This window comes from Bos taurus, chromosome 19, assembly GCF_002263795.3.
Source record: "Bos taurus isolate L1 Dominette 01449 registration number 42190680 breed Hereford chromosome 19, ARS-UCD2.0, whole genome shotgun sequence".
NCBI classification, from domain to species: Eukaryota; Metazoa; Chordata; class Mammalia; order Artiodactyla; family Bovidae; genus Bos; species Bos taurus.
The window spans coordinates 49,715,597-49,730,595 of record NC_037346.1 but is presented as its reverse complement, the minus strand read 5'-3'; the positions used below and the strand labels follow the sequence as shown (position 1 = coordinate 49,730,595).

At 50.3% G+C, this 14,999-nt stretch overlaps 1 protein-coding gene across 7 annotated transcripts in view; it reads right to left on the bottom strand.

Annotated features, from left to right (window-relative positions):
- Positions 1-14,999, bottom strand: part of B3GNTL1 (UDP-GlcNAc:betaGal beta-1,3-N-acetylglucosaminyltransferase like 1) — a 131,641-nt gene that overhangs the window by 63,174 nt on the left and 53,468 nt on the right. For all 7 annotated transcript variants that reach the window (XM_024980962.2, XM_059878600.1, XM_024980960.2 and 4 more), the window contains one exon: positions 12,262-12,357. In XM_024980962.2, the coding sequence (XP_024836730.1) occupies positions 12,262-12,357 (96 nt within the window). The remainder of the gene's footprint in view (positions 1-12,261; positions 12,358-14,999) is intronic.

Here is a 14,999-nt window from a genome sequence, read left to right as displayed (position 1 = left end):
CACCCAAGATGGCTTCCTTCTTAATGAGGAGACCAGGATAAGAATAAATCACATATTCGTGGGACCAGGAGTTTCACCAGCACATTCTAGCCAGTACCAGGGTGGGCTTGGCTCGGTCCATCACCTTCCTGCTCCCGGGCGGGGGCTGGCTTGCTCCAGATCATCCCTTTAGTCAATTAAATGACTCACACACACACACATACATACACACAAGAGCTGTGGTGGTCTTTCCTTTCCCCTGGGACTGTCCTATCCATGTTCTGTAGTGACAGAAGTGCAGTTGTTATCAGATGACTGCAGTGTGGGTGCAAGAGCCCCAGCAGAGGGCGCTCGGGCCGCGAGGAGGGAGCTGACCCCGCGGGCAGCAGCGGCAGCGGCAGACCTCGTGGCTGACCACACACCACCTGGGAACACAAACACACCTCGCCAGCAAACTGCTCAGAGGCGCCCCGTGAGGCGCCCGGTGAGGCTGCACACCTGGCAGGTGTGGACCTGCGTCTCGGCTGCTTCTCACAGGTTGAAGGGGAGCGGTCCCCTCCCACCCCCTCCTGCCTCCATCCCTCCATCCCCCCAAGGAAGAGACGCAGCTGGCTTCACCCCCCGTTCTCCCCCTGTGCCAGGTGGCTGGACCCTCTCTGCCCTCCTCACCCACAAGGAGGGCCCTGGCCCACCCACTGCCCTCTGTCCAGGAGTCTCAGCGAGTGGCCTTTGTCTCCAGCACGTGGGAAGTCATTTAGTGGGTTTTCAGCGATATTTTTACAAGTATATTCTTCACCTCGCCTCTACTTTGTATTTCTACGGGGACTGCATCCCTCCGCCTGGACCATAAAGTTTGTCTTCAGGGAAGAGCTCTCTTTACTTGAGGAGGGGTGAGCATGTGAAAGAAGAGTTTTTCCTTAGATGACCAGAAGCTGTTGTGAACAGATGAGGCCAGCACCCTCTGCGGGATGAGACCTGTTTGAGACAAGAGGTCCTGTCTGCAACCTCAGGACACATCTCAGTGATTTTCTTGGACCTTCAAGGATGACGTTCACTCAGTATGCAGACGTCGGAAGCCCCTGAACTCAAGTGGTGCCTGAAGTGAAGGTGGCAGCTGGGACTCAGGGCCGAACAGCACCCCTGCTCTCGTACCCAAGTGTGAGTCACAGTCTGTTCCCAAACACGGCGATTCACAACCAACTGGAGGATCAAACCTCTCCACAGCGGAGTCAAACAGCAACCCCTGCCACACAAAGGCAGCAGCAGTGGCCGTGGTTCCCAGAGAACCAACGAGCTCCTCTGGCTCATGTCTGGATGAGAAAAGGCAAGTTTTCAAGGGGCAGAAGGACCCAGATGGGGGGACAAGGGACACAATGCTTCTAGTCACTAGGCCACTGCAGGTGTCCTGCTGTGAACATAGGTCATGTGTGCCGGTAGGGACAGTCCGAGCTGAAGAGAAACAGAAAGGCCTATTATTCATTAGGAAAACGAAGGAACACACACAGGTGAGCAGGAGGTGAGCATACAGATGGGGGGGAGGTGAGCACACAGGTTAAGGGGGAAGTGAGCACCTAGGTGAGGGGGAGGTGAGCACACAAGTGAGGGGAGGTGAGCACACAGGTGAGGGGAGGTGAGCACACAGGTGAGGGGAGGTGAGCACACAGGTGAGAGTGCAGATGGTGACTCCCCAGGGGCATCAAGTTTACAGCAGATTCCCTCTCATCCATTTTTGTCTCTTACTGTCACTGCATCTTCTGGTTCTGTGTCACCAAGTGTCCTCTATAATCTAGTAATCTAGTTTCTGATTTAGATAATCTAGCTTCTTGGAACTTTGTGAAGCAGAAGAGGGCTCAGGGTCACACTGTTCTGGGTCCTGGCAGTTTGCTTTCGCACTCTCCCCTCGTTTTGCCATCAACCGAAAGTACATTTTGCGAAAAGACATTCTACGCAGCTCATACAAGTTAAAAACTGATTCCAGTGTGCCTCGGGAGTTTACAGCACAAACCGAAACATTTCCTAAGCTCCTGGCCATACTTTGTCCTGAATGAGTCCACCCTTGGTTCTCAAGAGAAGCACGTGAAAAGGTAAAGGTTCGGATGGACACTTCTTTTTTTTTTTTAATTTTATTTTATTTTTAAACTTTACATAATTGTATTAGTTTTGCCAAATATCAAAATGAATCCATCACAGGTATACATGTGCTCCCCATCCCGAACCCTCCTCCCTCCTCCCTCCCCATACCATCCCTCTGGGTCGTCCCAGTGCACTAGCCCCAAGCATCCAGTATCGTGCATTGAACCTGGACTGGCATCTCGTTTCATACATGATATTTTACATGTTTCAATGCCATTCTCTCAAATCTTCCCACCCTCTCCCTCTCCCATAGAGTCCATAAGACTGTTCCATACATCAGCGTCACTTTTGCTGTCTCGTACACAGGGTTATTGTTATCATCTTTCTAAATTCCATATATATGCGTTAGTATACTGTATTGGTATTTTTCCTTCTGGCTTACTTCACTCTGTATAATAGGCTCCAGTTTCATCCACCTCATTAGAACTGATCCAAATGTATTCTTTTTAATGGCTGAGTAATACTCCATTGTGTATATGTACCACAGCTTTCTTATCCATTCATCTGCTGATGGACATCTAGGCTGCTTCCATGTCCTGGCTATTATAAACAGTGCTGCGATGAACATTGGGGAACACGTGTCTCTTTCCCTTCTGGTTTCCTCAGTGTGTATGCCCAGCAGTGGGATTGCTGGATCTTAAGGCAGTTCTATTTCCAGTTTTTTACGGAACCTCCACACTGTTCTCCATAGTGGCTGTACTAGTTTGCATTCCCACCAACAGTGTAAGAGGGTTCCCTTTCCTCCACACCCTCTCCAACATTTATTATTTGTAGACTTTTGGATCACAGCCATTCTGACTGGTGTGAAATGGTACCTCATAGTGGTCTTGATTTGCATTTCTCTGATAATGAGTGATGTTGAGCATCTTTTCATGTGTTTGTTAGCCGGATGGACACTTCTTAATGCTTTCGGTGCTTAAAACATACAAAATCAAAGATGATAGACTTACAATGAGCTCAGTTTTTATTTAGAAAGGAGAAACTCTTGAGTTAAAGAAAATGAAGCATTTAATGAAATTTATAGACCTCATTAGCTATATCTTACCAGGAAGTGATACGAATTCTTCTTAGAGAAAAAGAGCAAAGTTTATATGACTCATTTCCAGATTCCTGTGGTTTATTATCCTTATTTCTAAATTCTAATTTGTTGGAAGACTATCTTTAGACAGATAACAAATTTTCCAGTATTCTGACATTTTAACACCCACATAGCAACAAGAATAAACTTTGATGTGAAATCCAAAACCTATGGCTTCTGGATTTAATAAAGACACAGACTTAATACAAAGTTTCCTTTCTCGATAGTATGTTTTAGAGAAAGTGGGTAAGTAACCACTTTTCTAACAGTGGTAAAAGTTGCTAGTGGACTGTGGCTCTAATATGTATAACATAGATGCCACATTCTGATACTCCTTTTAAAGAAGAAAATGAATAAAAACGGTACAGCTTAATCTGTTTTGAAATGTGTACTTTTAAAATTTCACGAACGTTAACTGATTAGAATGACTAAACACCGCTGAGCTGTGAAGGACAAAATTTCAAGGGAAAGACCCACTGAGCTGAATGAATATGTGACCCGGGTGGGTTCCAACAGCCTGGTTGTAGAAACCCTGCTTGGATGACAGGAAAGGTCTTCCAAAGCAGCTATGACAGAGCAGACGCGAGCAGGCTCATGGGAGGCCTGGCCCCATGGGCAGGCAAGAATCCCTGCGACCCCAAGTCCACTGCAAACCCTGTCTTCTCAGTTAGCTGAAGTTACCTTCATTTAGTTCTGCTAATATCTTCTAACCCGCGGGTCACACAGATGGTTGGTCCTGGAGTCCAGGAGCTGCTGCTAACTCTCACATTTTCCCAATAATAATGAAACTGAGCACTGGCTGGAGGGGTGACAGAGGCTGGGGCCTCTGGGGCAGCGACCCGTTGGGGGAACCCATTCCAGCAAGGACTCAGGGAGCAGGACACCAGTGCTTTCTTACCAGGGCTGCTGTTGACCTGCAGTGTGGCCTGAGCCCTGGACCTCATGGGAGCCTTCCGGCCCGCCCGCCCTGCTCCCCTGTAGCGCTGACCCCACAGGGTGAGCCTCTGCCCTGCTGCCCCCCCAGGGTGGAGACACCCACCTCCCTGCCTCCCCACCCTGACTCTCAGCTGCTCAACAGCATCCTATCAAACTCTCTTACTCTTCCCAGGTCAAGAGAGAAGGATCACGTGGCTCCCACACAGATCACCGAGGTTCCCACTTTGGTCAGCCCCATCCGGGGACGGGAGGTGGACGTTGGGTCAGGAAGCTGGGAGGTGGTGCTGGTGACCAAGGCAGATGTCCTGGAGTGGGGCTGCTGGCTGTGGAGCTGACCGCCTCGGAGTGTAAACTGAGGAACGCGATGTCGACAGTGAATATTTGGCAGTGGAGACACTGCAGCTGCCTGGGCCCTCCGGTCCCCTGTGGGTGAGGAACAGCATGCAGCCTTGGAACCCAGCACTCACAATGGGACCTTCATGGGTGTGAGCAGCAGCATCTGAAGAGGGGGGCCCGGGCACACTGTCCAGGGAAAGAGGAGGGGCTGGCTTGCGCATGAGACCCAGCAGCGAGGGGGTCACCCAAGGGCATTCACTGCAGCAAGGATGGAGATGTATTCTCTGCACTTTCGTAGAGCTGGAATATTTTAATTTTTAAAAAAGTTTTCCTTTTTCTATTTTTTTTTTAAAGAAAATGTATGTGCAACAGCAAGTAAGAGGAGATGGTTGGGGGCTGCTCTTGTTAGGGGAGGGGTGACCAGAGTAAAGGGTGGCCTGGGCCCCTCTGTGAACAACCAGAGCATCACACACCCAAGTGGCCTGCTGCGCCAGGTACCAGGCTGGATGTAACCCGCTGGGGACCCAGGGTGAGCCCGGCAGCCTCGCGAGATGGAGACGAGGGCACGGAGCGTGCAGGTGGGATGTCAGAGGTACCGGATTAGAATAAAAACAGGTACTTCCTGTTGCTGCGTTTCTCCTCCTGCATTCGAGAGGTGATCTGCCGCAGCTGACGTGTTTCTGTTTCCCTGTTCTTGGCGCCTCTCCGCTCCTTTGCTGTGGCGCCTTCATCCAAGCACTTGTTTAGTTGCTCAGTCGTGTCCGAGCCTTTTGCGACCCCATGGACTGTAGCCCCCCAGGCTCCTCTGTCCGTGGGATTTCCCAGGAAAGAATACTGGAGTGGGTTGCCATTTCCTTCTCAGGGGATCTTCCCAACCCAGGGATCAAGCTCATGTCTCCTGCACTGGCAGGAGGGTTCCTACCCACTGAGCCGCCAAGGAAGCCCCCTTCAAGCACTGGGAACCGGTTCCGTGTGGTCACCCCTGTCACATCTCCTGGCGCACACACCTCCTTGCCTCTCCCTTGTTTTCCTTTCTCCCTGAGTGTGGAAATACTCATGCTCCTTGAGTGTGAAGCACTTTTCCTGTCTCCCCACTCCTGCCTGGGCTTCTTCTGGCCCATGTTAGAGACCTGCTTCCTAGATCTTCTATCTTCTTCCTCTTCAATTTGCTTCTTAATTTTATGGAGTGTCTTCCAGTACATTTCTGAGAAGGACACAAATATTTTTCAGGAGCAAAGATTTTAATCCTTACATGAAAAAGTCCTAGTTGTATATTCACACAACTGACAATTTGTTTAGGCTTTGAATTCAACATTCAAAATCATTTCTGTGAGAATTCTGAAATCTGTGTCCTGGTGTTTTACAGATTCCACTGCAGTTGTTGAGAAATCCACGATCAAATTTGTTCCTGCCATTCTTCTCTCCCTGGGCAAGGTCTTCTCATCTCCTGGGCAAGATACTCAAGAGCCCTTTTAATCTGACTGCCCATATCTTTGGTTCTAGCAAAGTTATTCCTAGCTAATTTACTCTCCTGCACTTAAAAAGAAATCTTACTATGCTGGATTGTGCTGTGCCAACTCTGCAAGAGCTGGGCACCAGACATCTCAGTGGGAATCCAGGTTAGAGCCAGACCAGAGTGGAACCTGCCTGCGGTTGGGATAGAAGGAAGGAGGACCATCGTCCCTGAGTCATGGTGGTTAGGCAGGAGTAACGGGGGGTGATACATGAAAGGTTCCCCACCTACACAATGTGGGTGGATATTCATGTTCTTCAGGGACAGAGCTCCTGTGCTCAGGACTCTTCTGGACCCCCCTCCATGCACCTGTTCAGCTGCGTTTTTCATTGTATCCATGATCGTAAACTGTAAGCGTAAATGAATGTTTCTCTGAGTTCTGTGAGTGGCTGGAGCAAATTAACTGACAGAGGAGGGGGTCGGTGGGAACCCTGATTTATAGCCAGTCAGGTGACAGCCTGGACTTGTGACTGGGCTGAAGTGAGGCAGTCTCGTGAGGCAGAGCCCTTAATCTGTGGGGTCTGACGCTGTCTCCAGGCAGATGGAGTTAGAATTGAGTGAAACTGTACGACACCGACTCAAGTGTCTGCTCAGGATGGAAGAACTGCTTAGTGTTTGAAAAAACACATAGAGGAAAAGGCAAAGAACTAGAATAACAAAACTTTGAAAAAGAAGAATGAAGTTGGAAGACCCACACTAACTGATCTCAAACTTCCTCCATAGCTGCAGTGACCAGGACAGTGTGGCCATGGAGCGACAGACAGATCAACGCCACAGAATGGCCTGGAAACACACCCACACAAGCACAGCCAACCCGTCTCTGACAAGGTCCAAAAGCAAGTCTATGAGGAAGCTAGTATTCTCAACAAAAATGGTGTAGAAGCACTTGAACATTTGTAAGCAAGAAAGAAAGAAAGAAAGAAAGGACAGCCTGGATCCAAAGCTCAGTTCTTTTGCAAAAAACAACTTAAAATGAATCATAGCTCTAAATGTAAAATGTAAAATTATAAAACTTCAGGAGAAAATCTTCGTGACCTATGGTTACATAAAGCATCCTGAGACATAGGTACCCAAAGCACAATCTATTTAAAAAGTAGATGAGTTGAACTTCACCAGAATTAAAAACTTGGACTCTGTGAAAGGCTCTGTTAAGTAGATGAAAGAAAAGCCATAGATGAGGAGAAAGTACTTGCAAAACTGACACCCAACAAAGGACTTTTGTCCACAAGGAAACTCAAACCCAACAGTAAGAAAACAAATAGTCCAATAAGAAAATGGGCAAAAGATCACAAGAAGCCCCCGTTAGGGAAACACAGGCAGTGCACTGATGAGACAGGCTGGAGGGCTTGCAGGAAAAATCTGACAACACCAAGTGCTGGGAGGCGGATGGCGCAGCTGCTCGGGCAGCCTCGGACGGACTTCAGTTTGAACACAGCCGCATAATCCAACCCTGGTGCTCATCTCAGGAAGTGAAACCTGTCCATGAAGGTCATGGCAGCCCTTCTAGCAACAGCCCCACAACAACCGGCACATCGCAGCAACAAGAGGAATGAACTGTTATCTCCAAGGCATCATGTGGAATGACAAAGTCACAGTTCCATTAACGTAACTGTCTCATATGACAAGATTCCAGTGAAGCAGACAGATAAGCTGTTGTCAGGGTCAGTTTCTCTGGGGTGTCAGTTTCTCTGGGGTGAAGGATAGTTCCATATCCTGACTGTGGCAGGGGTTGTGATGATGCAGAAGTGTGATGAAATTCCATACACTCCACACCCTGCAAGAATGTGTGAACTCCAAGCAGGGATGTATCAACGTGCATCTTCTGGTTTGAACACCATACTATGGGTGTAGGACATCAAGGATGGGGATCTGGGTGAAGGGCACACAGGACTCTATTTCTGCAACTTTTATGTGAGTCAATACAGTGTTTAAATTGGGCAGACTTTGTAACATGACTCTATGATCTATAGGGAAGCAGTTTTTCTAAGCAGGAATAATATTCTCAAAGAGTTTCATCAAAAATATTCAGGCATGTGTTATAAATGCACATTTCCAGAGCCACTAAATCAGAAACTATGGAAGTAGATGAGGAATCTGCATTGTTTTCAAGTTCTTGAGCTATTTTATGATCAAACAAGTTTGGGGAGCACTGGTTTAGGTAGAGACTATACTTACGGAGGCAGAGGTAAACTTTAATCATCTAGAAATTTTGCTTGTCTAGAGTCCTTGGATGCTAGATAAAGTGAGAGCTTGTACATTAGCACTGACAGGTGGGCTGTACATTTTTCTCATTCATGTTCAGGATGCTCAGATACTGCAGGGAAATGGCAGCTGGGTGACACCCTCCCTGTGGGACACACAGGGCCATGAATGAGAGGAGAGGCCTGCCATTCTCATTGGTGCCACGCTTGTCCACATACCACTGCGTCCTGTGGGCCCAGGCCAAGGGGACCACAGGGGGCTGTGGAGGAGCCAGGGAGGGTGTCCCCCAAAGTCCACTGCAGCCCTAACCCCCCACCCCAAAACCGTATTCAGAGATGAGGCTTTTGAAGAGGTAATTAAGGTTAAATGAGGTCATAAGGGTGGGGCCCTGATCCAAGAGTCATTGGGAGTGAGTAAGCGCAGAGAAGGAGGGCCATGAGAGGGCTCAGGGAGGAGACGACCATCAGCACACCAAGGAGAGAGGCCTTAGGAGGAACCACCTGCCGGTACCTAGATCTCGAACGTCCAGCCTCCAGACTGTGAGGAACAGATGTCTGTTGTGTGTGCCGTGGCAGTGTGAGTGGGCTAAGACACCAAGGAAGCACGGACCCCCGAGAGAGGCGCAAGGGGAGCTGGGAGCAGGTGTGGAGGATGAGGACCAGGTGGGGCTGGGATGAGGGACGCATCTCACACCCACACCTGCTGTCTTCCTTCTGCTGTGAACCTGAGCACCTACTCCAGGCAGCCAGAGCTGATCACAGCCACCCATGCAAGCTTCCCTGACCCCCACCCTCCCCTTGAAGCTGCCAGGACCCCCCCAGGGGCAGCCTCTGAGGCAGGATGCAGTCTGGCCTTGCCTGCCCCCCCCCCCCACCACCGCCACACCCCAATCCAGGAGGCGCAGGTCTGTTGGGAACAGCCTCTCCCTGAAGGTGTAAAGTGGGCACTGCCTGAAACAGGTGGCACAGGCTGGCACAGGCCCCAGGCCATTGGTCCAGGCTACGTTTGGAATTAGCAGAACATTAATTTTATGGTACTCTGGTTTATTGGAACTCATTGGAAAAGACCCTGATGCTGGGCAAGATGGAAGGCAGGAGAAGGGGATGACAGAGGCTGAGATGGTTTGGATGGCATCACTGACTCGATGGACATGAGTTTGAGCAAGCTCTGGGAGTTGGTGATGGACTGGCATGCTGCAGTCCAAGGGGTTGCATAGAGTCAGACATGACTGAGCAATTGAATTGAACTCTGATTTAACATTGTCCTTGGTATCTAATCAGACATTCAAGTAGACACACAAATATCAAATCAAATAAGTATGACCGAGCCCCTTTGCTGTTTACCTGGAACTATCACAGTGTTGTGAATTGGCTATATTTCAATACAAAATAAAAAGTTAAAAAAAAAATCAAACCAAAGTATGTTGCTCCCCACCTCACAAATGTGACTCAGTTTAGACTATGAACAAAGACCCTAAAGAGTGCTGGTGATTCCTGCGACTGTAACAGTTGAGAAATGGCTTAAACAGAGATACCTTCTTTCACTCTGAGAAACCTTATTCTTTAATTTCCCCTAACTTGCTAAAGAGAAACGCTGCTGAGGAAGATCCTCCCTTAATTATTTCTATGACGCTTAACAGTTAAGTCTGCCCTGGGCTCAGAACTCGTCATTCTGGCTGAGAGTGTGCTGCATGTAAATTATACCCTCAGTATTCAGTCACATAGTTTCCGCGTGACTCAGGTTCTCCCAGAGAATCCAGCACACGGCAGAAGCCGACTCAGCAGTTTCTCTCACGAGGCCACCTCCCCACTGACTCGCCGACCCTTGAAGGCTCAGGGCTGAGATGAGCGTGTCCAGAGACCCCTTGCGGGTGCAGAGTTCCACATGTGAGGGCGCTAAAGCAGGGGACCCTGGGGCTGACCGCCAGCCAGCACTCTCACACGCAATGGGACATTTTAATTTCCCAGTTAGGATATGAAAGCTCTTACTAGCTCTCCGCTGAAGTGGCTGTGATTCTTGGTTCTAAAACCAGCAGTGTGTGTGCTGGGAAAGCATCTGCAAAAGGGCAGGCACGTCCCAGAACCGTGACCCGCGGGCTGGACGTGCTCCACGGACAGAAGGACCGGGGTGGCGCCAGGAGTCCCAGGCCCGGTGCTCACTCTCCATGCGCCAATGATGGTTTGCAAACTCATATCCAAATGCCAGCTGAGATGCAAGGTGATGTGAGTGTGCGCCCAGAGCCCTCGGCTTCCTGACTCTGGATGCTCAGGTCACAACCTGGAGGACAGAAGACTCTGTCCTCCTCAGAGACCTGAAGCTGCTGTGGACTCAGAGCTCCACCAGCTCACATACCCCTCAGAGGGGAAGGACAGCCTGCCAACAGCTCTGCAACAACCAGGCGCTCAGTGTGGCTGTGGGTGAACCAGGACCGCCCAGTGCAGACAGGACAGAGCTGCCCCTGTCCTGCGTGACTGTCAACATCAACCCGAGTGCTCCCACCACTACCAGAGACCCTGCCGGCTCCTGGGAGACACACGCTGGCTCTTCTCCTGCCTCACGGCTGGAGGAGCAGCAGGAAAACCACTGAGCGTCCCGGCGCCCTCGCCACCTTCCCCTGTTACTAGTGCATCTATTATCACCAGCTGTTCTGAGTGCACCCCCCGTGGCCACTGGGCCGCTCCTGGAATAGTCATCTCAAAAAAGTTCATTTGGAAAAGTAAATCCAAATGCAAAAGAACTTTCTATGTGTGTGGACCAGCATGAATGGCACAGAACCTAAAAGCTGGTGAAGCAGCTTTGGTAACAGAAGCAACAGGCAAACCCAAACCTAAAGAAGAAAGGGTAAAGAACTCAGATCATCCAGAGAACTATGTGAAATAGCCCACAAGAGGGACGTGGTGGTCCCAGGCACCATTCAACTCTCAGGGTTTCTTCAGCATCACTTTGAATTCAGCAAACAGAAAGCTTGATGCCAGAATTATAAGCGGCTCTAATTTCAGAAGCCAATTATCATTATAAATCATTCCATTATACTGAGATTTCAGTTTTCAAAACCCAGAGTTTAGAAAAAAGCACTTCATTATACAGCAGGATTGCAAGGAATTGCAATGTGGGACAGACCCCAGCACCTCACTGCGAGGAGAACGTTTCCACGCCTCCCACAGCTTCTTCCTGGTTGGGCTTTGGGGGGCTGCTCCCCACTCTGACGTGGCCCAGCCCCTGAGGAACACATTTCTCCCGCCCTGGGGGATTAGGCCCTGGGAGGGGCTTGTCCAGCAAGATGGGGCCTGAAGCGTCTGCTGTTGGTGGGGCAGCCAGGGCCGGACCAGGAGGCAGACAGAACAGGCCTGGGCCCATCCCCAAGAGCCCGGGGCAACTTTAGGTCTCTGTTTTGGGGTAACTTGCTACAGAGCTTAAAGTGGGTGCAGACACATTGAGGCAGTGGCTTGTTTTCAAAGCTGGACGAAGAGAACATTTGGTTCTCATCCTCACTTAACACCTCATCATGTGGTCAGTTCGCAGGATTCCCTCGACGTCCCATGGACTTTGGGACACCCCCCAGGCTGAGACCTTGAGACCCTTCTTGACCTCTTCCTCCAGCCCCCTGCCCTGCCGTGGTTTCTAGTCTGACCTCAGCCTACACCCATTTCCAGCTCCGTGGACTTCTGTTACCTGCCCGTCAGGTCCACCTCCTGCACAGCGCATCTCAGCTCATTCCCCAGACCCGGGCCCCCTCCAGCTGCCCTGCTCAGGGGTGGCCCTGCTCCACTAGAAACTCAGACCTTTCCTGGATACCCCCACCCCTGCAGCTGTTCAGCACTGCCCAGGCCCCCACCTCCTGCCCTCTGCCTCCATCCACCTCAGCCCGTGTGACTGGGCTGCATGGGTCCTGCTCCCCAGTCTTGAGCCAGACCCTCCACACTTGCCTCCTGGCTCCAGCTCCTTCCCAGGCCAGGCTCCTGTGAAACGCTGTTCCCCCTCCTCCAGGCAGCGCCTACCAGGATGGTGCTTGGCACCCAAGAGGCAGCAGGCACAGGTGCTGAGAGCACAGAAACTCCCTCCCACCCCCAGACGGCAGACATACCTGGGTGAGAAGCTGGTCGGGCGCCAACTGGTTGATCCACCGCGTGTAACGCTCGGTGGAGTTGGGGGGCTCCCTAGTCACTTGACAACCGATAATCTGTGAAACAATAACAAACAGGACTTAAAGCCATGCAGCCTTGGGGGCAGCCCCGTGTTTTGATAACTTTCTCCATTCAGCTTCTAAATAAACAAGAGCTGCAGCCCTAACAGCTCATTGCCCCCCCGCCGGCTTCCTCTGTCTAGGCTGCCACAGCAGCCCCCATGGTGATGCCATCAGACAGGCACTCCTGCCCCAGGAAGAATCCATGCTAGCTGCCATATAAATCCTCTCCTGTACCCTGCCAGATTACTTCTCACCCCTCCTTCTGCTCTTGGTTCTGGAACCTGGCCCTGCCTCCTCCTGGCCATGGACACCATCCCCTCTCCACAGCTTCGCAGGCTGACTCCCAGCACCCAACACCTAGGGAAGCCCCCCTGCATGCTCTCCTCAGGTATCTGCTTGCAGTGCATTTAAACACCCTTAAGAATGCTCAGAGGTAAAGGGTCCAGCCATCCCGTCAGTGAGGCAGCCTTGGAGAGAGGCTGGCCCCTCCCGCAGATATCAGGGGTCCTGATGCTCAGAGACCAGCAGCCCCAGGGCTCAGACGCAGAGAATGGGCTGGTTTCCAAGGGAGGAGCCCCTCGCAGCGCAGGAGGAGGCCTTTCTCCCCCTTTCTGGCCAGGGGAGGGCAGCTGGGGTGTCCGAGGATGGCAGAAAGCCTGCCCCTGGGTGAGGGTCCTATGAGGCTCTCACAGGCTGGCTGACCTCGGAAGATGACACTAACCTCTGATTCCAGGCTTTGTCTTCCCCACCTTCCCGACCATCGGGTAACAGTGAGGAAGGTCAAGGGTGGCTGGCTGACTTATGTCACTGCCTAAGTCTCCTTATTGAGAAATGCGCAAAAGTCACCTCGTGAGTTTCTTAAAACTTGCTCTAATATACACAACACTTACACATGGTGATTAATTTATATTAATTCAGTTATGCTACTGAAGAGTTTTCAGAAGGGTTTTGTCTGCTTTGCTTGAATTTTGTTGCTGTGGTTGTGTCGTGTGATCCTGTTATACATATACACATCTCCATTCATTTTCAGATTCTTTCCCCATACAGGTTATTATAGAGTACTGAGTAGAGTTCCCTGTGTTATATAGTAGGTCCTTGTTTGTTGTGGTTTTTTAATCTGTTCTTGACAGAGAGAGAGAAATGGTAGATTTGCATGTAGTAGTAAGAAATAACACACAGAGATCCCATGTGTATTATTACTTGGTTTCCTCTAATGGTAACATCTTGAAAAACCAACACTTGGCTTCCACTGGGCTCAGGGACACTGGGCGTGTCCACGGCCACAGGGGCCTCTCCTGGTGCCTTCATGGCTGCTTCCCGCCCCCCCAGCCACCCACACCCCCCCCACCCGCCCTGCCCCGTGCCCACACTGCTAGCTCGGGGCCACAAACCTGCTACTTCAATGCCGTAACTCTTTCAAGAACGCTGCAAAAATGCAATCACACTGTGTGTAGCCTTTAGCAATTGGGTGATTCCCTGGAGATTTGTTCCCTTTTTTTTTTTTTTTTTGGCTGAAAAATACTCCACAGCTTAACCCTCTACAGGACACCTGGGCTATTTCCAGTTTGAAGCTGTTACTATTATTCTGCTGCACTCATGTAGGGGCTTTTGTGTGAACAGAAGTCTTCGTTTCTCTGGGACGAACGCCCAGGAGTGTGACTGCGGGGCGTACGGTAGTTTCATGTTTTAGGACACTGTTTCCCTGAGCACCACTTCCATCCCCACAACAGCACGTGTGACCAGTTTCCCCGCGTCCTCGCATGTGTTTTGGTCTAGCTTTTCCAACAGGTGTGTGCGGACTCGCGCTTAGAACACGCATCCCCAATGGCTCGTGAGGCTGAACCTCCTTCCGGGGGCTTATTTCTCATCTGCCTGACCCTCCAGAGAAGTGTCTTTCATCCATTTCCTGATTAGGATAAAACACACTTGGCCATAGGTGTGTATTTTTTTTACATATTACTGAATTCTGTGAACCTTTTATGTATTTCTCCTAAAAGCACATACTAAACACAGTTAAAAATCAGAACAGCTCTTGAATGAGCAGCTTGCCCAGTGCGAGGCTGCAGGACTGAATTGACCAAGGCATATATTTTTAACTGTCTATTCCATCTGTTTTCTGGTATTGTTGACACTGGCTTGCATTTGATGGCTGAACAGAAAAGGTCTTGAAGAAAAAAGGAAACGTGGATCAAAGCTGTGAGATAGAAACCCTCTGTTTCAAAAGTATTCCCAAACATGAAGATGAAGAGGCTTAACTTCTGTATAAACAGCCAGGCTCCGGCCCCACACTGCTGTGTCATGAACAGCTGCTGGGGGTGGAGGGTCAGGCTAGCACAGCCCAGCCCACGCTGAGAGACACACTTTTAGCCAGACCGCGGGCAGGCAGACATGGCCTTTCTGGGACATGAGCTGACTCACGCTATTTCCTCAGTGAACACCTGAGCCCCCTTCCCAAACCACGCCTTCCACTCTGCCTCCGAGGAAGGCTGAACCACACTGGGTGGGGTCTCACAGGGAGCAGGGCTAGGAGGACATGAAATGAAGCTGGAGCTTCAGGGGCTGGCTGTTCTTGGAGGCTTTAATCAATGTGAGTGTTGGTCTACAAAGAATGAAAGGATATTTTGTTTGCCTTGTGA